A 24,552-nucleotide genomic window follows, 5' to 3' on the forward strand; every position below is an offset into this window, starting at 1 on the left:
TATGTTCACAAAATGAAGCACCAGGAAACGAAAGAGACTTGAGAGACACAGTTCAGCGCTGTGGGAAACCCAGACAGCCATGAGCACACAGGTGGTCTAGCAAATGGTTCCTAAATCTGAATGACCAAGAGAATCAGCTGGAAGCTTTAACAGACACTAACCTAGCAACCCATCCGTGGTGAAGCGCAGGCCTACAGGAAACCATCTGTAATGATCTTTCCTGGTGAACTAGATAGTCCATAGCCAAGGCTTGGAACCACACTGCCCAGCATGCTGTAGGGCACCTTGGAATTCCAAGACTTAAGGACATTGGTTGGACGTCCTTGGGGAAGGACAACTATGACGCATAATGCCAGGGCTCTGCTAGTCACAAGAACCATTGCAACCCCAACAGACACCAAAAGCCCATGAGAAATCTGAGCTTAAGGGCTTCTGGTCTACCTATAGCTTTGACAAGAGGCCAAACAGTATGTGCTTGTGTGGGTGCCTGCACGCATGCATGGTTCTTTTTCCTTAAAATAACACGAAAATCAACATATGACATATCTCAAAATACAAGGCAAAATTAGCATGAGATCACAAATTATTTTTATCTTTCCCCTTTTATCTAATCAGCTAATAGAGATGGATTCTTTATTTTGATAAATTCTACATAGGCAGATGCAGCCAACTACAGAGTTTTACAAAGATTTGGGGGGAGAAATCCTATCTGCACTGAACTGTAAAGATGTTTTTCCTTGCCATTATTCCCTGAACAACACAGTGAAACAAAGACTTAAAAACACTTACACTGCATTAGATGTTACAAGTAATCTAGACATGATTTAAAGTACAAAGAAGGTACATGTAGGTAATATCCAAAGACGGTGTCACTTTGTATAAATGGTTTGAGTATCTGCAGAATTTAGTATATGAACGCACCGTGGTGCAGTACTCCAGGGACACTGAAAAACAACCGCACACATACCTAAAACACCCTATATAATTCAGACAATCAATTAACCTATCCACTAAGATGAATCAAAACATAGTTAGGTTTGCAAGGGTGACAATACAGGTGATCACATTAGAAAAATAGTAGCATTATAAACAGAAAAATAAAACTATATAAGTCATAAGAACCTGCTCTTTACTGTCCCAGTTTACTTAGCTCAAATTAGGGAGAAAAAAACCGCTTCATTAGGACAATGACAACTTACAGCTACAAGGCATTCTTCAACAAAAGGAGTCAGGACATGGGGGCGGATGGTGACCATGATGTCCCGGAAGTCGATGGCTGTGACTTTTCCGTTCTTGCCACTGTCCCGTTGCACAAAGGCTTGCTTCGCGTGCTCCAACTGTATTTCCTACAGTTAGAGAAGGTAAAAGTGGTTACGCTATGTCTCTTGCTTTCTTCCTGCAAGTGACTGCTCATTTGTCAATCAGACAAAAGAAACAAGCCTACATTTTGGTTTAACAGGCCTCACCTGCCTGGTTAAATGCTCCCCTAAACTACTGTTTCCTTTGGAAGAAAGAACGTTTCTCAGGTCGGTGATATAAATCGGAGAACATATACTCTACTTTAAACCTTACGCCCACTGGAATCAGAGCCACATGTGGTGGCTCTTGTCTGTGATCTCAGCACTAGAGAAGCAGGGGCAGCAAGGCTGAGAGCTGAGAGATGGTCCCACACGGCACATCATGGCTCTGATGTCAACCTGGGCTACATGAGAAGCCTTTGTCTTGGTTTCTGTTCTAATGTTGTGAAGAGGAACCATGACCAAGAGACTCTTATAAAAGAAGCCATTGAATTGGGGGCCTGTTTGCGGCTTCAGAGGGTTAGCCTCTAACAGCTAAGCACTGAATCAGAGCAGTAGCTATTTAGGCAGCAGGCAGAGAAACGGGACCTTAGAACCTCAAAGCCACCCCAGCGACTCCTCCACCAGGGCCACACTTCCTAACCCTTTCCCTTTCGAAAAGTTCCAGTAACTGGGGAGCAAGCATTCAAACCCATGAACCTATGGGGGTCATTCTCACGCAAAGCACTACATCCTGTTTCAAAAGAAGGAAGAGAAGGTAGGAAAGGGAGAAGAATCATTATCTCATTTGAAGCTTTCTTTTAGCTATGGTATCTGCCAGCTTGGGTGCACCGAGACCCAGAGGAAACCCTCTTCAGGGGCCCAGATCCTTTCAGAGCCCTGCACTCGATCTTTCCTGAAAGCGTCAGTCAGCCGCGTCCTCAGGTACTGCCCCTCTGAGAGCAGCTCCCACAATCCGCCAAAGATTTCTTCTTATGAACTAAGATTGCTGTCTACCTCCAAATCTCCCACTCCCGCCCGCTCTACCCGAATTTCTAAGAATATACCCTATATGTACCTTATAAAGGTCATAAAATTACACATCACTAACCCCACTATTAATGTCCCCCACCCAGTACTCAGCTTGGGTCCCTTTTCTAGGCTCAAAGCTTAATTATATTGGCATGTTGGTTTCCTGGTGACATCACCTGAAAAGCTGTCATTTCCAATTCTCCAAGCTTCTTTTCTCCAAATTGTAAACCAGTTACCAAATCGTGTTCTCTGGGCCTTTAAAAGTTCACTCAGTACATCTTTTTTTTCTCTCTCTCTTAGCAGTGGCTCAGTGCCTCCTGAGACCTGGCTTGAGTGTCTCTGTGACCCTCACTGTCCGTCTCTGAGCGCAGCGGTCCACCTTGCAAAGTCACAGATCCAGCCTGCTCTTTCCTCGACAGACAGATCCGAGAGGCTGCATCGTCTAGAGGGATTCATCTCCGAGGCAAGGTGCTCAGGACTCTTGGAGAGCTACCCAGAAACCACATCTCTGCCATGTAGGCCCGCTATTTGACTGAAAAACCCGACTTGGCCTCTGTATTAAAAATTAGTGCCCTGCCATGTGGTTCCAGACATGAACATGTTATAATACTCCACCCTATATCAGAAATAGCATTGATATTATTGGCTTTCCCGCCATGGAGGAGGCACCACGTTCTGCTTATGTTTTCTCCTACGTCTGTTGTTGTGGTGTACAGTGGGCACTCATGTCATGGACACTACCAGTGATAGGCTGTCCAAAAAGCCAACTAAATTAACAAAAATGGAGCTGTCTAGCCAAGATCCTCCAATTCAGGGCAAGGAATGAGCTGCTCAGCACCTGCAGTGAGAAATGAGCACAGGAAGTATTCTACAGCAAGCAGAAACCGTAGTAGGTATCCGCTGAAAGCAAATGAGCGGTCCTGAGACCCCCCACAAACACTGAAAGCCACGGTGACTCCCACCAACAGCAGCAGCACCTTCGGTCACTTTCCATTTTCCTAGTTAAAACATAGTCTGAAGGACCCAAAGGCTGTCCTTCCGAAATCCGCATCACACACCACAGCCAAAGCATCTCCTCAGAGCAGAAACCCAGATTACAAAAACCAGCTTGTCTGGAATGGCAAAGAGAAAAACAGATGCCAAAGGATAGGGAGGGCCCATGACCACACCACAGAAGAGGGGACGTGTTTGTGGTGGGGACGTATCTATGAAGGGAATAAATAATATTGCCTACTTCGTTGTCTACATAGAGTCAATTGAAGAGCTGCTAGCAGGCAACAAACAAACAAACCCCGTAAACTCTGATTAGCAAACCGAGAGTTCATTTTTAGCAACTCCTACAAACTGGAGACATTAAAGCTCTCCCAGTGAAGTGGCCTCAGTAGGAAGGTTTGGCCACTCCTTCCAAGTAAGGTAGATTACTTAGGGCAGGATCTGCCCCCACCCCCACAACTGAGGCAGTGTCCTCATGTGTAACCTAGATACACTGACTACATGGTCCAGGACAACCTTGCAAGGCGAAAGAACCTTGCAAGGAGAGATGTTTCCTCCCTCATGTCTGCTCTCCTCTCAGTCTTAAGACCCTTGACAGAAGAAAAAAGGGGGGGGGGGAAGCATGTATGGCCAAACATACAGGCGATTCTACAAATGCTAAACTCAAGAGTGTGCTAGCTTTTAAGTAAACGGCCAGGCTAGTTACCCAGGACAAAGTGACTTAAAGCCTTTGTTGTTATCTCTGTAGCTTTTAAAGAATATCTGACACATTTGTGTTGGGGAATATTATTTTCAGGTATATGACTTTTGGTGACACTGAATTTGTTTAACTCTGTGAGGCTGTGTTACTGTGCCTCTCTAAAACACCCAATAGAGAGGCAGAAACAAGGGCAGGGGAGGCTGGCAGGCAAAGAGCATTAACAGAAGGAGAAATGAGTGCTGTGGGATAATGCTTTTGTACACTACAAAGATTTGTCACTTTTATTGCTTTAAATAAAACACTGATTGGCCAATAGCCACATAGAAAGTACTGGGGGAGGGGACCAACTAGGAAAATTTTCAGAAGAATTCTCTGGTCACCACCAGCCAGATGCAGAGGAAGCAAGATGAGAATGCTACACTTAGAAAAGGTACCAAGCCCTGTAACTAAATATAAAGAAGATTTATGCATTAATTTAAATTGTAAGAGCTAGTCAATAAGCTTGAGCTAATGGGTCAAACAATTTATAATTAATATATGCCTCTGTGTGTTTATCTGGGACTGAACAGACAAATGATGTCCAAATGTTTGGTAAGCCTGAAAAGGCTTTAAAAAAAAAAAAAGGATTCTAGACAGACAACAACAGAGTCAAGCACAATGTTTTGGTAACTGTCTTTTCTCCAGCAGGCTGTTTGCTGGCAGCAAGCAGAGGCGTGGATCCTTTCCAGAAAGGTTTCCTGACTCAATGTTAGGGCAAAATACTCACAGCTCTTTTAGAAATCTCTGCAACAGAATACTTAAATGGTATTTATGAGCAGCCAGCATCATGCTTCTTGGTGGTAGCATGGACTTAGAAACTCCACAGAGTTGTGGCAATAAACCTGGCTCCCACCAGTACCTCCAGCATGAAGTTAGGCTCTCAAAAAGCTAAGGAATAAGGTGGAGTCAGTGTCAAAGCCGCCGCTCTAACCTAGCCATAAGGCTCAGCAGATTAAAAACTCACCTGGTTAGAAAATAATTACAGATACACAATAAGGATAGATTCAGATGAAAAGAAATCTAAACAGTGTACAGTGTGTTTAAAAATATCCATAGGCTTGGGAACGAAAAGAAAAAGGATAGAGGAAGTCCTTTTTTAAAAAAAGGACACCTTTTATCCCAGCACTGGGAAGGCAGAGGCAGGCTGATTTCTGTTGAGTTCCAGGCCAGCCTGGTCTATGGAGTTGAGTTCCAGGACAGCCAAAGATACACAAAGAAACTCTGTCTCCAAAAACCAAAAATTAAAAATAAAAGAAATAAAAAAAGAAAGCCACATAAAGATGAAAAATACACAGAAAACTGTCCTGTCCCTGCCTGTATGCTGGGGTAGAAGATGTGTGCTACCACAACCTGACTGAAGTCATCATCCTAACAAGCTGTTTCTTTTGAAAGGAAGTCTAACTTAAAAAAAAAAAAATGAAGAAAATAATAGTTTTAGAAAGAGATGTGATTATCCCTTAATACACAAGTAGAAGAGGCAACAAAGATCAAATTAATACTTAAACTGAGTACAGAAAATCAAATTAAAGGCCTTAGAAGAGACAAACAAACAAAAAGAAGCAAGCAAACCCCAAGAAGTCAGGTAGTGGTGGTGCATACCTTTAATCTCAGCACTCGGGAGACAGGGGCAGCTGGATCTCTGAGTTCGAGGCCAGCCTGGTCTACAGAGTAAGTTCCATACAGCCAGGACTGTTACACGGAGAAACCCTGTCTCACCTCTGAGATGAATACTTACAATGGTATAGGCAAGGGACACATTTGCTAGAGGTGAGATTAGGGGTAAGGATTCGACAGATGCTTAAGCACCAGAGAAGGTTTTCTGTTCGCTCTACTCTGCCAAATGATGATTACTGGAAGAGGCTTTTATTTAGTGGATTACAAATACTTCAACACACCCATTCAGATTGCTTTAGGAAAAAAGTGAAACTCTTCAAAATTGCTACCTGTACAGAAAAAAGCCAACATATATGGGGGTTAAACTGCTTGGGATCTGAATTCTTGCTTCTAATAGTTCCAGGCCTGTCATTTCCTTAATAATATCCAATTTTCTAGTAGGCATATTTTGAATGTAAAAAATTCTTTTCACCTCTGTTCAGACATGGAAGTTTGTGCTTTAGAACACAACCAAAGGCGTTCAAAACAAACAGCAGATTCTCTTGAGCAAAGCAAAGACCATTGAAAGATAACACAAAAGCCAAGCCTGGTTCATTTGTGCTTTTGTGTTTTCAAAACTTAAAATATACATTTTATATATGCCATATATATTAAGTGTATATATAAAATTATATATAATTTTAATAAAACAGAGTCAAGAAAGCTAAAAAAGAGTGGTGGTAGAGAACTGTAAACAAAATGAAGAATAAAATGTATAAAAATATAAAAGGAGTTCTGAAATTTTCATAATTCTATGCTAACTTGAAAATAGTCTGGATCACGGCAAGGATATACATAGGTGTATGCATGTATATACATATGTATGGTATGTGTGTGCATGCCTGCGAATGTGCTTGTGCAGGTCAGAGGCTTCAGGAGCCTGGCACTACCGTTCCCTACCTATTCCTCTGCGCAAGGTCTCTCACTGAACATGTACCTAAGCTGCCAGCCACTGAACTCTCGATCCTCTGGTTTCCGCCCCTACCACCCTGGGGTTGCAGGCACATGCATGGCTCCATGCTTCTACCACCCTGGGGTTGCAGGCACATGCATGGCTCCATGCTTCTACCACCCTGGGATTGCAGGCACATGCACGGCTCCATGCCCCTACCACACTGAGGTTGCAGGCACATGCATGCTCCATGCTTCTACCACCCTGGGGTTGCAGGCACATGCATGGCTCCATTTCTCTACCACCCTGGGGTTCCAGGCACATGCATAGATAGCTACACGCTCCTACCACCCTGGGGTTGCAGGCACATGCATGGCTCCATGCCCCTACCACACTGAGGTTGCAGGCACATGCATGCTCCATGCGCCTTTTCACACGTGTGCTGGGACGTGCATTCAGACTGTCATCCTCGCACATTCTTACCCACTTAGCCGTATCTTCAGTTCCCACATGCACACATTTGAAAACAGAGTATAAATGAAACTGAGCAATGACTATGTAGAGAATGAAGGCATTTCCAGTCTTCACACTTTCCCATAATTCACACATTCTGCCACGTGGTGAGTGTTCAAGAGCGCCTGGTGGAATTCTGTGCCTAGTCCTTGGGTTGGACCTTCAATAAGAGCCCTTAGGGCAGCGTCGCCTAATTCTCTGCACATATGGCCACACTTGTTTCATGGAAAACAAGTCCAGTGCTTCTCTATGTTTCCTTGCTCTTCTGGATTCCTGCTGAAGTTCTCAGTGGCTAACAGCTGGGGAGACGCTAGACGCAGCTTCGGTGCTCAGCGGGGTGATACGGTAAAGGTAGCTCAACAGGAGCACAGGCTGAGCAACCCTGGACATGACAGCAGACTGAACCTCGATTTCCTCTGTCCCGGATGTGGAAAGTGTATGAAAGATGGAGTCTAACCACCTGAGTAACATGGATGCCACACAATTTGTCCTCTGAGCACTGGGGTAGACCATGTCAGCTTACTGCACTCCACATGTCTCTGAAACACTAGGGTTATTTCATTTATGAACATGCATTACATACGCTGTCAGGATCAACTCACAATCAATATGAATACGTTCCACATGCCGCAAACACAAAGGACTTATGATCCTGATATTTCCATCACCCCTAACGGCAAGTTGGGGAACAAAGGGAAAGTACTCAAACCCACAGAAGGATTTGTTTGATGACCACTAACCTGTTTGAACCATGGTGACTTCATGTAGTGGCCATTTTCCAGCTCCTTAATACCAAAGCTTGAGAATTTGATGTGGCCATAGGTGAAATCATGTTTGGCTTGGTGATGGCAACAAACAATTTCTTTTTCAACAGAAGTAGACTTTTGTGCTGACATTTTTGCGTTACAGCAGGATACCGTGACAGACATTGCAGCCAGCCCTAAGTAACGATCTCTAGAAAGCCAAGGCCACACATGACTAGGAGCGGAGAATCCCTGGCTTCTGCAGGGATATGTGGCAACCACAGATCTGGAAGCAGCAGACTTGCAACCACTCTTAGGCTCGGAATGTGAACAACCAAAGATCTATTTCTATACAGAAGAAAGGCTTTAGCTGTTCTATGTGGTTGGTCAGATCTGGGTGAATCCCACAAGCTAAAATCCTGAGCAATCTGATTCAGTAACAACAACACACACGTAAAAGCATCGTGTGCACATGGTCTAGCATCTGACAGATATGATCTAAGCACAGGGACCCTTTCCAATGTGATAGTCAGCCTCGGCACGAAGACAGCTCTGCCTCTTACACTCTGTTTCCTGCTTTACCAACTGGAATTTATGTCTCTAGAGTGTCATCAACCTCACCTGATAAAACGAAAGCTTGAATAAGACAAGTACATGCCCATGTACCTGGAGTCAGGTGATCTCCTTCTTAAGCCCTTCTTGGTAAAAGGATATGAGAAGACTTCCAGACCCAGGCCTTCTCAAGTCAGCTAGCCCAACTCCTGATAATAGAATCTGGCTTTTCTACCCCTCCAGGACAGCTGAGTTTTTGATGATGCCTTTCTAAAGCAGTAGAAGGCAAGTCTGTAGATACAGAACACATCCCTGCTCCATAAAATGGGGGGCAGAATTCCTTCAAAAAGCCCCAATCAATTCAGGTAGGAGCCCCATCAGAACTCTCAAGAACTAAGAAGGCATCACAGAGTCAGAACACCGAATGTGTGAATGGCTAATGCACATGAAAGATTGCCTGCCTCCTTAAAACTATCTCAGTAGAGCCTATATACACGGGTCTGACCTAGGTCCTCTGCACATTATGGTTATGTAGCTTGGTGCTCTTGTGGGACTCCTAACAGAAGGGGTGAGGGATGTCTCTGACTCTTTTGCCTGCTCTTGGGACCCTTTTCCTCCTACTAGGCTGCCTCATCCAGTCTTGATATGGTATGTGCCCAGTCTTATTGCAATTTGTATGTCATGTTTGGTTGGTAACCTTGAGAAGTCTGCTCTTTACTTAAAGGAAACAAAGGAGGAGTGGATCTGGGAGAAAGAGAAACTGGGGGAAAAGGACTGGAAGGAGAAGAGGAGTGGAAATTGTGGTCTGGGATGTAATATATGAGAGAAGAATAGACAGACGGACAGGTGGATAGATATTTTTTTGAAGATCTCAGTAATCCACCATTATCCTGGTATGTGCCCAAGGCGAGACCCAGAAGTCAACCTTGAGTTCTACTCAGCTTTGACTATCTTCTGACCACTAAGCTGCCAAATCTTGTGAGGCTGTCTCTTTTTCTTCTTGAATCCAGTTACTTATCCCATCACACTTACTATCGACTTGGCCAGAGCTTTATCAATCCCATATTAGAAAGTGGTCAACTAGTGGCCATCTCTTTGTTTTTCTCCCTTTGAGTCCCATGAGCAAGCAGCACGATCCTTCTGAAACATAAATCTAGCTATGCTTGCCTCACCGAGATTCTACTTGGTATGAGTGGAGGCCTGAGGCTGCTTGCTACCCATGTTCTCTGTAAGGTATTTCTCAAGATGCAGCACCTTCCTAATGAAATTCTGGAACTGACACGATCCTCGACTTTTACCAGAGGTCAGAGCCATTGGAAGCTACCTAGAGGAAGAGGAAACTAAAATCGTAATGACTTTATATGAAACATGCACCCAACCATAAAAGTAGGGTATTAGTAACTTTTCTCATTGTTGTTGACTAAATACAAATTCTTTTGTTGTTGTTGTTGTTGCTGTTATTTTTGCTTTCTGAGACAGAGTTTCTCTGTGTAGCCCTGGCTGTCCTAAACTCATCCTATAGAACAGGCTGGCCTCCAATTAAGAGAGCTGCTTGCCTCTGCCTCCCAAAAGGTATGTGCCAATACCACCAGGCTTCCACGATGTTTCTTAACAATATCAGTTAATAATAAAATCTGCTTATAAATTAGCATACATATAATTAAAGTTTTGGTTTAAGAGATGAAAGTAAAGGAATATGAAGAGATTAATGAAAATACACATATTTGCCTTTAATACTAGCATTTATGAGGCACAGAGATGGTTCTCTGTGAGTTCAGGGCCAGTCTGGTATATACAGCAAGCTCTAAGTTCCACTAAGGCTACCCTGTCTCAAAAAATACATAAAAATGAATACATAAAATTATTCATGAAGTGGAGATGAAAGAATTGAGCATAAATAAATAGCAATCGTGCCTGCATTAGTTCAAAGGGAGTAAGTTATGTGGCCCCCAGGTCATCTGAAACCCTTCCCCAGAAATGAGAAACAGGAATGCAGAAAGTAGGCTTTGTGTCCCTGCTGTTCAATCCTGCATTTGTGAAATCCATAAACAATGTAGAGACAAGGTTTCCACCTTGTCAGCCACCACCCCGGTGAGTCTGACACACAGATCAGCAGATTGAACCTGTAGAGTGAGATGCTCCAACCATGCGGTGGTTTATACCGAACACACATTTGCTTAAATAGTGCACAGTATTTATTAAACCAAGGAGGAAGGCAGGGACCTATAGAGTGTGCACAACCGACCCCTCCGCATACAAGCTGGGACCTATAGAGTGTACACAACCGACCCCTCCGCATACAAGCTGGGACCTATAGAGTGTGCACAACTCACCGCTCTGCATACAATCAATCGTGGCTCCAACCTGTGCTGGCCTGCACCAGCTGACACCCTTCCTAGGAACATCAGCATTGTCACTATAAACAGAGAAACCACAAGGACGTCCTCTGCGTTCCTACAGCAGCTTCTCTTCCTCATGAGAGATGGACAAGAAGATGCATGGTGACAACTTCCACATTCCAAACAGCCAAGCATCTCTCTGCTTGTACAACACTGATGCCAGCCAGGGAGCAGGGCCTGCTTTCTGAGGTCTGCCTTACAGAGGGAGGTAGGTATACCTGACAAAGCAGAAACCTGAAACACAGGAGACCAAGCTCACTGTCCTGGCTAGGGTTTCTGTTGCTGCAAAGAAACACCAAGCTGGGAGGGAAAGGGCTCATTTGGCTTTCACTTCCACAGTATAGCTCATCACTGAAGAAAGTCCAGACAGGAACTCAAACAGGACAGGAACCTGGACACAGGAGCTGATGCAGAGGCCATAGAGGAATACTGCTTACTGGCTTGCTCTCCATGGCTTGCTCAGCCTGCTTTCTTATAACACCCAGGACCCCACCAGCCCAGGGATTGCACCACCCGTAACAGGTTGAGCCCTTCCCACCAATCAATCACTAATTTTAAAAATGCCTTTACTGACCTTATCTTTTGGAAGCATTTTCTCAGTTGAGGTTCCCTCCCCTCAGATGACTATAGCTTGTATCAAGCTGGCATAAAACTAATGAGCACACTCACTTTCACATTCCAGAAGCTATGTGTAGCCAGTAACGAGCCCATGAAGAAAACAAGAGGCCTGAAGTAGGGGCTCGGGCCTCAACCTGCCTAGAGTCAGGAGTTCACGTGAAATGTGGGGAAAGTGACCCAAAGTGACCTCAAATCCAGCACAAATGAAATCTTCTCTCAATTCATTTACTCACTCTTTCTCCCGGGTCTGAAGTTAGGTTTAAAGCAAAGTCCTTGTCAATATCCTTAGGTGCTAATAGCCACTTTAAATCAGTAAAAGTCTAAGGCATCCACTCTGACTCCAAAGTCCAAATCATCCCGTGTGTGACACTGTGGGATACTCCCATTAACTGTCAGGGATCAGAGTCGAGTTTAAGCAAAGGACTTACAAGCTTCAGCTGAAAACAGAACACACAATCCTGAATCACCTAATCCTGGAGTCACGCTCCCCACCTCTCGAGGAAGGCCAAGAAGCTGCCATGAGTAGCTGACTGTTGACTACTGGTTACAGTATAATTGGTACTTGCTGAAAGGGGACAATGCAATCATCCTTACAATTGCCGAGGTCCCACTAAAACCAAAAGTTAGACTGTGTTCCACAGAGTCACTTTGAGGCATCTGTCTCAATAGCATTACTGTAATTACTCCTCGCCAGAGGAACACCGCCTCCTACCGTGTCCAATGTCCTGTGTAAGCAGCAACAAACACTACTGCCTGTTCCACTCCCCACCTAAGTTACTGAACTATATGTCCCTATAGAACCGGAAAAAACATTCACAGACATTAACATGTTTAACAAGGGAAATACGAAACCAGGGGTAAGGTATCTTGTCCTTGGTTTTTGCTTTTTTGGAAGGAGGGGGTGGGTGGGGACGTAATTGATAAAGGGTCTCACTCTGTATTCCAGCCTCGCCTTGAACCTGCAGCAAGCAGTCTTTCTAGCTCAGCCTCCTGAGTACTGAGATTCCAGATAATATGCACCAGGCCGGATGAAAGGTATCTTGGAAGTTTGGTACGGATAATAAGAGCAATCTTAAAAGCCTGATAAATTCTGTATCTGCACCAATATAATCAAAAGTCTAAGAGAGGGCCAAGGGAGATGGCCCAGTCAATAAAGTGCATCTAAGTTCAACCTCTAGAAACCTTCATAAGAGAATTAATAAAGTACAGGGCGGCACATTAGTGTAATTGACAACCACGATAGAGGCACCACTTACCCTAACACCTGCCACAATGTGAACAAAGACCTAATCTATCAAAGACCCGGTCCATAGTTCCAGGATCTAGGAAAGTCCCTAAAAGTACTAACCTTGTTTTTTGGCGTCTATAGCTCTGCTTCTTGCCAACTGAAGGGTATCAACCAGAATTTGGTTTTTGTACATAGAAAACAAAGAACTGTGAGGATCTAAGCTGCGTGATTTGTTTTAAGTTTCCCGTGTAATCGATGGCCAGCAATAAAGACTTTCTATTCGGCCGGGTGGTGGTGGGACAGAAGTAGATGGATCTCTGTGAGTTCAAGGTCAGCCTGGTCTACAAGAGCTGCTTCCAGGATAGGCTCCAAAGCTACAGAGAAACGCTGTCTCAAAAAAACCAAACAAAGACTTCCTATTCAGCTTTCAAAGTGTCTGAGTATATTGTCTTAGGAGACAGCTTTTGTAACCTCAGTATTTGGGAGGCGGAGTGAGGTAGATTCCTGAGCTTGCTGGTCAGCCATCCTAGCCGACTTCAATTTCCAGCTAAGGAAGGCCATGTCTCAAAATAACAAGTGGATTCTGCGTGGGAAATAATAGCCAAGGGTGTCCCGGCCTCTACACACACACACACACACACACACACACACACACACAGACACACACACACACAGAGACGTACACAATGAAAAAGTCCAAAAAGGAAGCCCCTTAGGACACTAACGAGCTACACAGGCCAGTCCGCCTAAGCGTGGATGCCACAACATGTTTATAAAGAAGAAGCACCGCTGGGGGTTTGGCTGTTTCCATCCCCACCACTCCATCCCAGCTCTGCCTTCATCCCCTGCATCTGGAAATGTCTACAGCAAGGAAAAGAACCAGATGAGCTGAGATACTAACACAGAAGTGAAGAACAAGGAACTGAAGGTGATTTCTAGGGCAGCTCTCCCCCAGGCTCAGAGAGAAAGAACCCGGAAGACTAACACCCACCATGGGATTTTAAGTAATAGATTTTGGAAGAGAAATGTGATCAATGAAGAAACAAGATGAGTTAATAAAAAATCCAAAAGAAATTAATTCCTTATGGAGAATTGTATACCAATAAATATTGACCCTCCATAGACTAAACATTAATGTGGAAATTTAAAAAAAAAGACACTTAAAAAAAAAGATCAAGACATAATCACAATTTTATTTTTTAATTCATTTTTGGTTAGTCTAGAAGAGATGGGATTCATTATAGCATTATCACAGAATAAGAACAGTCTAATTGTATTTTAAAATACTGTTAGGCTGATCTCATCAGTGGTCCACTGATCCAATCACAACAGAGGTGAAGAAGAAACAGGGAAGGAACTAAATTAGCTTAGGAGAGGAACTGGGAAGGCAATAAATTCCCTCTCACAGCAGGTATAGCCTACCATGGCCACCCAAGGCAGCAATCTCCAAATCTGTAGGCACACTTTCTAAAACTGCCTGGATGATTTCAATATGCACCAATTGGAGACTTGGAGGCTTAATCTACTTAAGACCTCGAGGGAACAACTCTCCAGTTGGAGGCAGCCGGCTGCATCTGCTAGCTTTCTCAGGAAAACACAGTACTGGTGCATAGTGGGACATCCGGGCACAAATCCCAGTGCAACTGATTCTGCTCTTAAAGAACAACAGATGCTCTTAGGCACTGAGACATCTTTCCAGCCCTGTGATTTTGCCTTCTTTGACCTCGTAACCTTTAGGAGATCATTTCACACTCTCAAACAGGAAGAGGTCCATGTAATCCTACATTTTCAACCTACTGAAAAAGAAATACTTCTAAATTTCTAGTCTTACAAACCTGTGGTGGATCTGGCTTCGGGACAAAAAACAAGAAATTATACTGAATTATATTTTTCCTTTTCACTTTTCCACTGTTTAAGAATAAGACTTCAGAGCCGGGCGGTGGTGGCGCACGCCTTTAATCCCAGCACTCGGGAGGCAGAGGCAGGCGGATCTCTGTGAGTTTGAGGCCAGCCTGGTCTACAAGAGCTAGTTCCAGGACAGGAACCAAAAGCTACAGAGAAACCCTGTCTCGAAAAAAAAAAAAAAAAAAAAAAAAAGACCTTCTGATATATTATCAGAAACTGTAAGAAATAACAATTCAGGGTAAAAATATCTGGCAATTAAAGAAAAAAGAATTCGACCCACCAGCAAAAACTGCGTGAACTCTGCATAGTTAAGGTGCCTTTGCCTTTCTTTTCCAAAATGCAGTTGCACAAATTCTGAATCCCAGTTAAACGGAATATGCTGGTGAATTGTAGTCTGTCCAAACACTTGCTTGACATCCTCTGAAAAAGAGAAAAAAAAAAACGGTGAAAATAAGGAAAGTTGGATTCTTTCTTAGATGCACTAAAATGAGCATTTCTACTCAAAAAGTAACTCAAATATGAATGCCTATACAAAATTAAAAAAAACTTGGCAGAAACAGAAGTCAGAAAACCCATGGGAAACCTTGAAATATTAAAGTTAATAATCTTTCCAAATGGGAAGAAAAAGCTATGTGAAAAGCTAAATTTTTATATCATTTGTTCTGCTTCAACACAGAATGGCTGTTTATAGTGGATGGGACCTGATCGTTAGCGGCTGTGGTGGCTTGGATGAGAAATGTCCCTCAAAGGCCCACAGGAGATGCTGTGTGGGGAACTCAAGGAACTTTTAGGGGGTGGAGACTTGCTGAAGAAAAGTGTCACTGGGGGCAGGCTGTGAGGGTTTATGTCTCCCTCCCTCTGCTTCCTGTGTGTGGATATAAAAATGATCAGCCAGCTTCCTGCTTCTGCCATCTGCAATCATCCCTTCCCTTCAGACTCTCTGTCTGGAATCATACGCCAAAGTAAGCTTTTCTCTGGAAGTTTCTTTTAGTCATGGTGTTTTATCATAGCCACCAAAAAGTATCTAACACAGAAGCAGAAGAGCCAGATAGAAGACTCGATTAACGGTAACCTCAACAAATAAAGAAGTCCATTGTCAAGATTTTGAAAGAGTCAGACCTAAAAAAAGAACTGAAGCCAGTTGTAAATTCTTCAAGCTCACCTTGCAGTAAAAGACAAGAAAAAAAGCCCGTAAGCAGTCTCGAGTTTTTAACTCTAATCCCCACTCCTGCCCCGACAAGACAGGGTCCCTCTGTGCAGACCAGGCTGTCCTGGAACTCAGAGATCTGCCTGCCTCTGCCTGCTGGGATTAAAAGTGTGCACCACCACCGCCAAGCATAACTTTAAATTTAGCGGGGGTGGGTGGGTGCTGGAGAGAAGTTCAGGTAATTCCATTTCAAGTTGCGCTTCTCAGTGTATTGGCCTCTACTCACCTCTGGAGGAGACTGGAGAGTAGCTCACTTGTCGAGCACAGGCTGAGCTCTGGGGGAGGGGGCGGGATGGTGCCTGTGTGTGTGCACGCACAGAGAGGTATAGGAAGACTGACTCAAAATAAGAAAGTGCTTTTTCTAAACAAAGTATTATTCAATTACTAGTCTCCACCCATGATGATGATGTGCCTGTAGAAGGGGATGAGAAAACACAGGAGGATACTGCCGGATTTTCTCCTTGTTTACACCTGATTTAATGTATGTATCAAAGGTTCTCATTTTTATAAGTAAACTAAGCCTGGTTCCTTCTATTCCCCCTTTCCAAAGGAAGTAAGAGAAAAAGACAAAGTTCTCGAACCTCTTAGGGTCCAGAATCCCTTGTGCTTGTTTCTGCTGCTCTCCCCAAATTTCCTGCTTCCACCTCACTATGCCCACAAAATTTTCATTCCGTGTTTTTAACGGTTCCAAAAAATTTTACTTGTTATGAAAATAGCAAGGCCACCATCAGCATATGGTTGTATGTGTTTGCACAGTGGGGGTAATAAAAATCAAAATTATGCTGGGTAAATATTTTATAAATGGTGGCAAAAAACCTCAGGCTGACCATGGTGAGGACAATAAAATAAAAATTTTAAAGTACAATCTTCAAGTTTTCTTAGAGAGAGAGGGAGGTCTATAAGGGAAAAAACATAACCAATAATTAAGATTTAAAAGAAAAAATTGGTAGAGAGGAGGAAAGGTACCCAGAACATGTTTGCAGGTTCAATAAAATTATTAGCTGAGCGATTCCCTCTGTACTGGAAAGCCTCTGAGTTGAAATTCAAATGTCCAAGGCTCTAATGCTACTAAATAACACAGTCACCATTTCTTGGGTGCTCACCAAGTGACAGGATTATTCTTAGGGCGAGAGCCAGACGTCCTTCTGCAGCAAAGCATCCTAAAATAGCCTGCAGTTTCTGCCCAGTTGTGTGTGCGCACCTCAGCATGGAGCAGGCCCCAGGGAGAATCAAAGGCACCAGTCTGCTAATCGATACATTAGCAAATAAATGAGCAGACACCACCAAAACCACACAAGGATTTGTTTTCACACTTTAAATAAATTTTACACTGCAATGAAACGAGAACTCAGGTAAGTGGAAGACTCCTTTCTGCCATGTAGTAGATGGAAATCATGTTCACGCACAGGTTACAGGACGGCTGTCAATAACATCCTCTCTTGGCCTTCTTTCATGTCTCATGGAAAGTAAGAGAAGGCACTTAACAGATAGAATATATATATATATAGCCAAGGCACCCAGGAATTTTAGTGCCCACATGGCCTGTGGAAGAAGGAAATCTAAAGAAAGTAAAAGCACATGCTAAAGCTTTTGGCTTCTTGAAGAAATAGACAAGCTGATTCTCAAGTGCATATAAGAACTCAAGGATTTCTGAAGAACCCAGGAAATACAAGATCAGAGTTGGTTTCCATGAGTACAAAATTACTGCAGACCAAGACGGTGGTTACATCGTAGGAGAGACTAACAGAAAAACAAAGCAAGGCAAGAACAAAGATCTAAAGTCAAGCATGAGTGCTTGCCACCAGTAGATCCCAACAAAGATGACTGGCTATCCGACAAGAAAGATGAATCTTTACAAGGGACAGGCACAAGGGACTTTTACCAGCAAAAGAACCAACTCCAACTCTGACCTCCTACTCGAGACAGATCAGAAACCTACATGTAAGAGCTAAAGCTATGAAGAAGCTAAGGTGTAAAGATATGGGTATACATAGTAAAGGCACAGTCCTGGTGGCTTTGAATTAGGAAACAGTTGACGATGGAGAAAAAAAGAAAATAAACAAAAGAGAACTGGAAAAATTGAACATTATCCAAACTTTTGTATTCTCCTCCAAAATGCAAAAATTACTTCCAGACTAGGGGTGGTTTAGAAATCATGCCTGATAAGGAACTCTAGAATACAGAAAGGGACTCTCCCAACTCAGAAATGGAGACAGGTCCACTTTATCTTTGGTGATTGTGTGTGTGTGTGTGTGTGTGTGTGTGTGTGTGTGTGTGTGTGTGTGTGTATGCCTGTGTGAAGAGGCTGGAGGGGGGGTCACATCCCCTGGAGCTGAAGCGACAGACAACCGTGAGCTGCCTGTTGGTGCTGGGACTCGAATTTGGGTCAGGTCCAAGAACAATTATGTGCTCTTAACCACTGAGGCATCTATCTCTCTGGCTCTGAAAATTCTCCTTAAAATGGACAGAGAATAAAAGGACTGTCTTAAAATGGAAAGAACTGAGTAGCCATTTGCTCAGAGTGACATAAAAAGAAGTACATGAAAAGGTTTAACGTCATTAGCATTAGGAGGGTGAAGACCAACAGCTTACACTTAACCAGGGGAGCCATAACCAAGAGGACTAACACAATCGTTGCCAAGCATGGGAAGAAACAGAATCCTCAGAAACTGGTGGAAATATAAAATGTCACTGTGGAAAAGAGGTCACACTCAGAGTAAATGTCTGACCTAACAATGCCATGTCCAAGTGTGCAGTCGTAAGAAATGAAGCTAGCCACACAGTACAGACATGAGTGCTTATAGCGATATTGTTCATTGCCCCAAACAGGAACAACCTATGTACGCAGTAACAAACAGGCTAGGCAACAGGTGCTAAATCCGACAATTTTAAAAGGAATAATTATATGTTAATATGTGGACAAGTGTGCTAATGTGTGGGGGAACCTTGTAAACATCATGCTAAAAATAATAAAGTCTGTACTAACAGATCCCATAGCCCATGAGTTGATTTACATGAAACCCCGCAAGATGGCTCAGCAGGTGAGGGCACCTGTCACCAAGCCTGATGACCTGAGTTCAACCACCAGTTCCCACAGAGCAGGAGAGAAGTGACTCTCTCTCCTCTCTCTCTCTCTCTCTCTCTCTCTCTCTCTCTCTCACACACACACACACACACACACACACACACACACACACACACAATGGGACATGCACACACACAATAAACATTAAAAAACAATGCTAAGAACAAATTGATACAGACAGGAAGTAGGTTAAGGGTTGCCTTAGGCTAGAAAAATCCAAAGAGCCAATGGGGTGTTCAGGGGAAACATTTAACTGCTAACAAATACAGGTTCCCTTACGGTGAAGAAATGTTCTAAATTTCCAAGTGTTGATGGATGTGCAAATCTGTGACTGTACTTAATGCCAAAGAATTATGCAGCTAGGAAGAGTAAATGGGAGTGTTTTAAATCTCAATAAAGCACTTTTAAAAAAATAAGTGACGGCTACAGATTCTCCTCCGACTAATTACTACCACTGGGGAAACTGCCTGACTCAATGCTCAGTCACTAAAGTGAAATAAAATACCTGTCGTGGAGAGTTATTTGAGCTGAGTGGGCCTACTACAATGTTCCGCACATAGGAGATGCGGTGGCCACTAAGATGGAAAACTCCAAAATGAAAAGTCTTAATTATACTAAATATTATTTGGGCACTAAATATTTACAGATTTTTTTTTTTAATCAAGCAGTGTGCTTTGGAAATACCATACCTCATACACCTCTCAAAAGACACCAGTTTTCCTGCAACATTTAAAATCCATCCTTCCTTGTGCTCGGATGCTGAAATTTTGAATGAAAAGTGATAGAAATCTCCGTAATTTTCTATTATGTTTCTTAAAGTAGGAAATTAAGAAAGATTAAGAACCCCCACTCTTTACTCTGAAGATCTTTCAAATACTAGAAATATTTAATTGGCAAATTACTAGCAGATGCCATTAAGTGGTTAGACTGAATTTGTTTTTACAAATTCTATGGGCTCTTATGCCTTAACCTCCACCGCACTATAATCTGAAATCAGCAAGGTCTTCACTTATGCAAATTTTAACTTTCTACATCTTTGTTTCCATACAGAATAACCAAATTAATGCTCTTTAATTTGTAGAAGATTCACTTTTTTGAAGCTTCAAATCAGTGAAAACGAGTTTCCCATTAAGATGGAAAAAGATTCATCAAGCTATATTATTCTAAACACTAAACCATAATATCTCTCCTATTGATCCTAAAAAGTCTATTAATACAATAAATACAAAAAGGATGTTTCTGTTAAACACCACAGTGAGCCCTTTTAAGAGACAAGAGAACTGTACCACACCGTCACCTTCTCTCTGAAGGGTTCCAAGCTTTGTCTAAATCTTAATCCTCAAAGAAAATTTGTGCTGTTTCTTTAAGAAGTAGTATTTCACCTGCTGATAGGGCTAACCGCAGCTTACCTGGACATGGCTTCATGAACTACATGAGAGAGAAATCTGAACTGGCAAGTTAAAGAACACAATGGACACAGCGGATGCAGACTAGCTTGGTCATGTGACCCGATGTCATGGTTGCCCTTTCAAACCCTTCTACCAAGTGCCTTTTATACTAATCACAGTCAAGGGTCTGAAGAGGAAAGAGCGTGCTGGCTACAAATGAAGCCAAGGTATGTCTAGGAAGAAAATGGATGTCATTAGAACAGAAAGCATGGAGCACTTCACATAAAATGAGTTTTCTATAAGATCTTACAAAGTTGTCTATTGTTAGTTTGAACACACATGCGGTGCTGGTGCAGATCTTACACAAACACACACACAGTGAAGCTGAGTTCTACTGAAGCCACCTAGGATATCATAGTTAGCAGTCAAGTGTAACTTAAAACTCTACCGGTTTTACACCTTGAGAGGAATACAGCTGCCCTACTGAAGGTCACGTGACATTCTGGAGAGAAGACTCTTGAGAGTGCCAGAAAAAAAAGCTGTGCTTTCTATGAAACCAGTCACCTTCCCCCCACTGAACTCTCACGCATGGGAGAATAAAAGACATCAGCCATTGTTGGCCTGAAGTGTGACTATGTTCCCTAGGAGAGCATGTTTAACACGCATTCACAAGCCTCACTCCCAAGCATTCGGTTCAGTCCATGGAAGCTGGAGCCAGACTGTCCACAGTTTTAACAAGCACCATGTGCAGTCACAGGAACAACCCAGGGTCAGCCTCACCGATAAGAACTCTATTCAAAACCAAGGTATCTACAAATGCTGATGCATAACACACCGTAAATCACAATAGTGCGTGTTGGTGGACAATGTGGCCAAAAGGCAAAGGGCCAGCAGAGATTTAGCTCCAGATATAAATGGCCTGTCACATGCTCAACCTCGATCAACAGCAATGAGGCCAATGAACGACTTTCTTATAGTATTTTTCTTCTACTCAAATAATAAGGTCGGCAGCCTTCACATGGAAAGTAAGAAGTCGCTTCAGACGGTGCTTAGAGGCAGCAGCAGACTGTGGTCAAGCTCCACTGTGCCACGGCAGACTGTGGTCAGTCTCAGACGTGCCGGCTTTAATCATTCGCTGTGTCGATTATCATCATCCCTCATCACCGATGAGGGGCACGGCCGAAATTTGTAAACAGCGTAGGGATCCTAACTCACTCCGTAAATGTGAGCATAATAACTATACCGCTTTAAAAAAATTCCTGAGCTAGTTTCCTTAGACGGATGCTAGCAAAAATAATGTTCTCACAAAAGCATTACCATACATTTAACCCTACTTAAGGGCTTCCGAGCAGATGTGCCGCGAAAGCACACCCACAGTGAGCCCATATTAGTAGGGAACTGCTTTATTTCAATTAAAATGTCTAACTATCCACCCCCAACATATACCTAAACTGTAATTTTCTCGAAGAACTTCCAATATGCTCTTGATTTTGTTTCCTTTATCAACCTATCAGAGCAAATCTGCCTTGCAACTGTTGGAAGAAATCAGTCATTAGCAGCAGGATTACAGCGAATTTTCCAATTTAGAAAAACTGTATTTTTATCTCTCTCATACTGAAAGAATAATGGTATAATTTTACTATTTTTAAATGAGCTGTTACAGTTTAAAATAGTCAAATTTCCCCCACAACTCCAAGCTTTAGGATTCAGTGCTAGCAGCTCAGCTTTCTGTCTTTACACCTTCCTAAGAAGGAACAAACTCTCTCCGACTTTCATCTTCCACACATACAGGCACACACACGTTCGCATGTGCACAGATGGATGGACAGACAGATGGACAGATGGATAGATGGATGGTAGGGGACCCGCCAATCTAATCTCTCCATACCCCTGCAGAGAACGGTTAACCTCCAGGCCTGTGGTTAACTAAGAATGGCTTCGCGTGGATTCGCGTGGATGTTGTGATTTACTCTTCAATTGACATCCTTCCACACTGTCAACGAGCCTGCCCTTTTTAAGAATGTCCCTATTTTTAAAATGGAGTGATGAAGTAGCAAAAAGTACAATATTTTAGCCATTTGAGCATGGACGATTCTCAAATTATCCCACCAACTGGAAGGGCTCTCTGATACTACTATCTTTCAAAATTGAAGCCATTATGGTCAATCGTGCAAATCCGTATTTAGCTTCTCGTAAATAGCAGATTTTTGACCCAATGAACTGGAACAGCTTCTGAACAGTATCGGAGTTGCCAGGATGCTCCAGCTCAGGCACATCACTATCAGTGTGGAGGAATCTGCTTTTAGAACTCACGCTTCTCTTACCTGGAACCTTAGCCCCGTTGCAATAGGTGGGAGAGTAGAAATCTTCACCCCCAAATAAAATCTACTTAGTGTAGGACACTCACTATGTTTCTTTCAACAAAATGAACATCACCTTTGTGAAACGGCAAATCTGAAATCAGTCTTAACCACGGTAGTCACAAATGGCTTCCTTTTACACTGAACTCATAAAACCTACGCCTCACGTTTCCCATCTAGGCCTACACTGGGGATGTCCCAGTCTTCTATAAAATCTGCCTTTACCCATCCGTGTTCCCGTCCTGCTAACTCTCAACCCTTCCTGCAACCTCCCCTGCGGGCTGTTGCAATGTATTTCCTATGTCATGTAGCACGCCTGTTGACCCAGTGCGCACTGATTTCATGTTTGTCGATGGGGATTCAGGGATAGACTCTACACGAATCCAGGGAGGGTCCCTCTACATATCACTCACGTCTGAGAATAAGCTAGCTGAAAAGAAACAGCTTGGAATTAATAATGAACTAGTTTAGCAATGATCTCAGTTGTATGGATTTTGCATAGTGGGACACAAACACAGGACAGAAAGGCCACGTTCAAACTTGTTCCCCAAAGCTTGTTTAAGCAACGTTAAACAGATTTCTTCCTCCTGCAGGACTTCTCAGTGCCTTTAGAAGCTTGAGCTTTTGCCACATGGCCCTTATTAATATGCACAGGAAACGTTATGTCAAATTAAACAACATCTTTTGAAGTAAAAATTAAAGGGCATCATCACTGTACTTTCTAATAACAGGGCAAGACTGGACTGGTTTCTGGGACTTGTGTTTTTTTTCTGGTTTTGTGGCAGAGTCTCACTGTCTCTGGCCAGGAACTGACAACGTAGCCAGCTGTTCTACACACACATGAGAGGTTCTATCTCCGGGCTTAAAACACACAAAGGTCACAGACAGATGTGTTTGAGCCTTGCCCTACTCAGCCTCATCACCACCCACACACACAATTCCAAGCGTTGTCATGGTCCTGAACCAGTGCTTTGAAGACCCAGAACCAGTTCCAAACTACCTCTCCTATAAGATAAACTCCTGCCCCGCATCCTGTAGCTGATGTTACATGGCTTCTCCTGCCTCAAAGGCCCCTTCAGTTTCTAAATCTTTACCTTTTAATCTCATCCTGTGCCCAAATCCACCTTCCCACGCTCAGGCAGCCTGCTCGAACGGCCTCGATCCTCACCACCCTCTTGCAGGTAGGGGTAACCAGCACACTATGCTCTTTCTGTCCCATCGGAATGCAGGGAGGAAGTGTTCCTCCAGTTCCCTGCTCAGCCTCCAGCTCTACAACTCGGTGTATTCAGGAGTTAACGCTGCTCCACTCATTCACAGCATTTGAGTCAGTGGCTTGAACCATCGATGTGCTAAAGCCCTCCCTCAAATCCCACACTCTGGGTCTAAGCGCCTACATGCTTATTTAGAAACAATAGGCATAAACTACTGCATGAAAAAATACAGAACCCCTGTGCCTGCCACTTGGTCCCAGCCAGTCTTTCCCCTGCACACTGACTGCACCATCACTCTCTGCTGGGCTCCCTCTCCTTCGCCCTCTCAGCTGTCCTCTCGCCCATCTGCCCTCTCTAACACATCACATCCAACCTGATGAAGAACGCCGGAAGTTGTCTTTTACAAATATACCTAGAATCTGGTCAGCAAGATGATCAAGAAGGTAAAGTCACTGGACAGCGTGAGTTTGAGCCCTGGGAATCACATGGTGGAAATAAAAAACTGACTCCCCAAAGTCTTCTGTGGTGTGGGCACATATGTGCACGCACACACACACACAAGTAACAAAACGGACCCAGCATCTAAGCAGTCTTGCTGACCCCACCACTGCCTCAAGCCCTGTGTCCCAGCCAATATAAGATCCCCGGTCACTCCTCTCTCAATACAAAAATCAGGATGACCCTGTTCACCACCAGCCAGATCTGTCTCTCTTCTGATAGGAAATCCAGCGGCAGCTTCCCACGTTCACCAGCAGAA

At 43.4% G+C, this 24,552-nt stretch overlaps 1 protein-coding gene across 1 annotated transcript in view; it reads right to left on the reverse strand.

Moving 5' to 3' along the window:
• The window catches only part of Slc25a13 (solute carrier family 25 member 13), a 166,978-nt gene that overhangs the window by 70,804 nt on the left and 71,622 nt on the right, over positions 1–24,552 (reverse strand). The window contains exons 5-6 of the mRNA XM_075953627.1: positions 14,825–14,964; positions 1,200–1,346 (exon numbers count right to left, since the gene is read on the reverse strand). Coding sequence (XP_075809742.1) covers positions 1,200–1,346; positions 14,825–14,964 — 287 coding nt within the window. The remainder of the gene's footprint in view (positions 1–1,199; positions 1,347–14,824; positions 14,965–24,552) is intronic.

This window comes from Microtus pennsylvanicus, chromosome 19 (genome assembly GCF_037038515.1).
Source record: "Microtus pennsylvanicus isolate mMicPen1 chromosome 19, mMicPen1.hap1, whole genome shotgun sequence".
NCBI classification, from domain to species: domain Eukaryota; kingdom Metazoa; phylum Chordata; class Mammalia; order Rodentia; family Cricetidae; genus Microtus; species Microtus pennsylvanicus.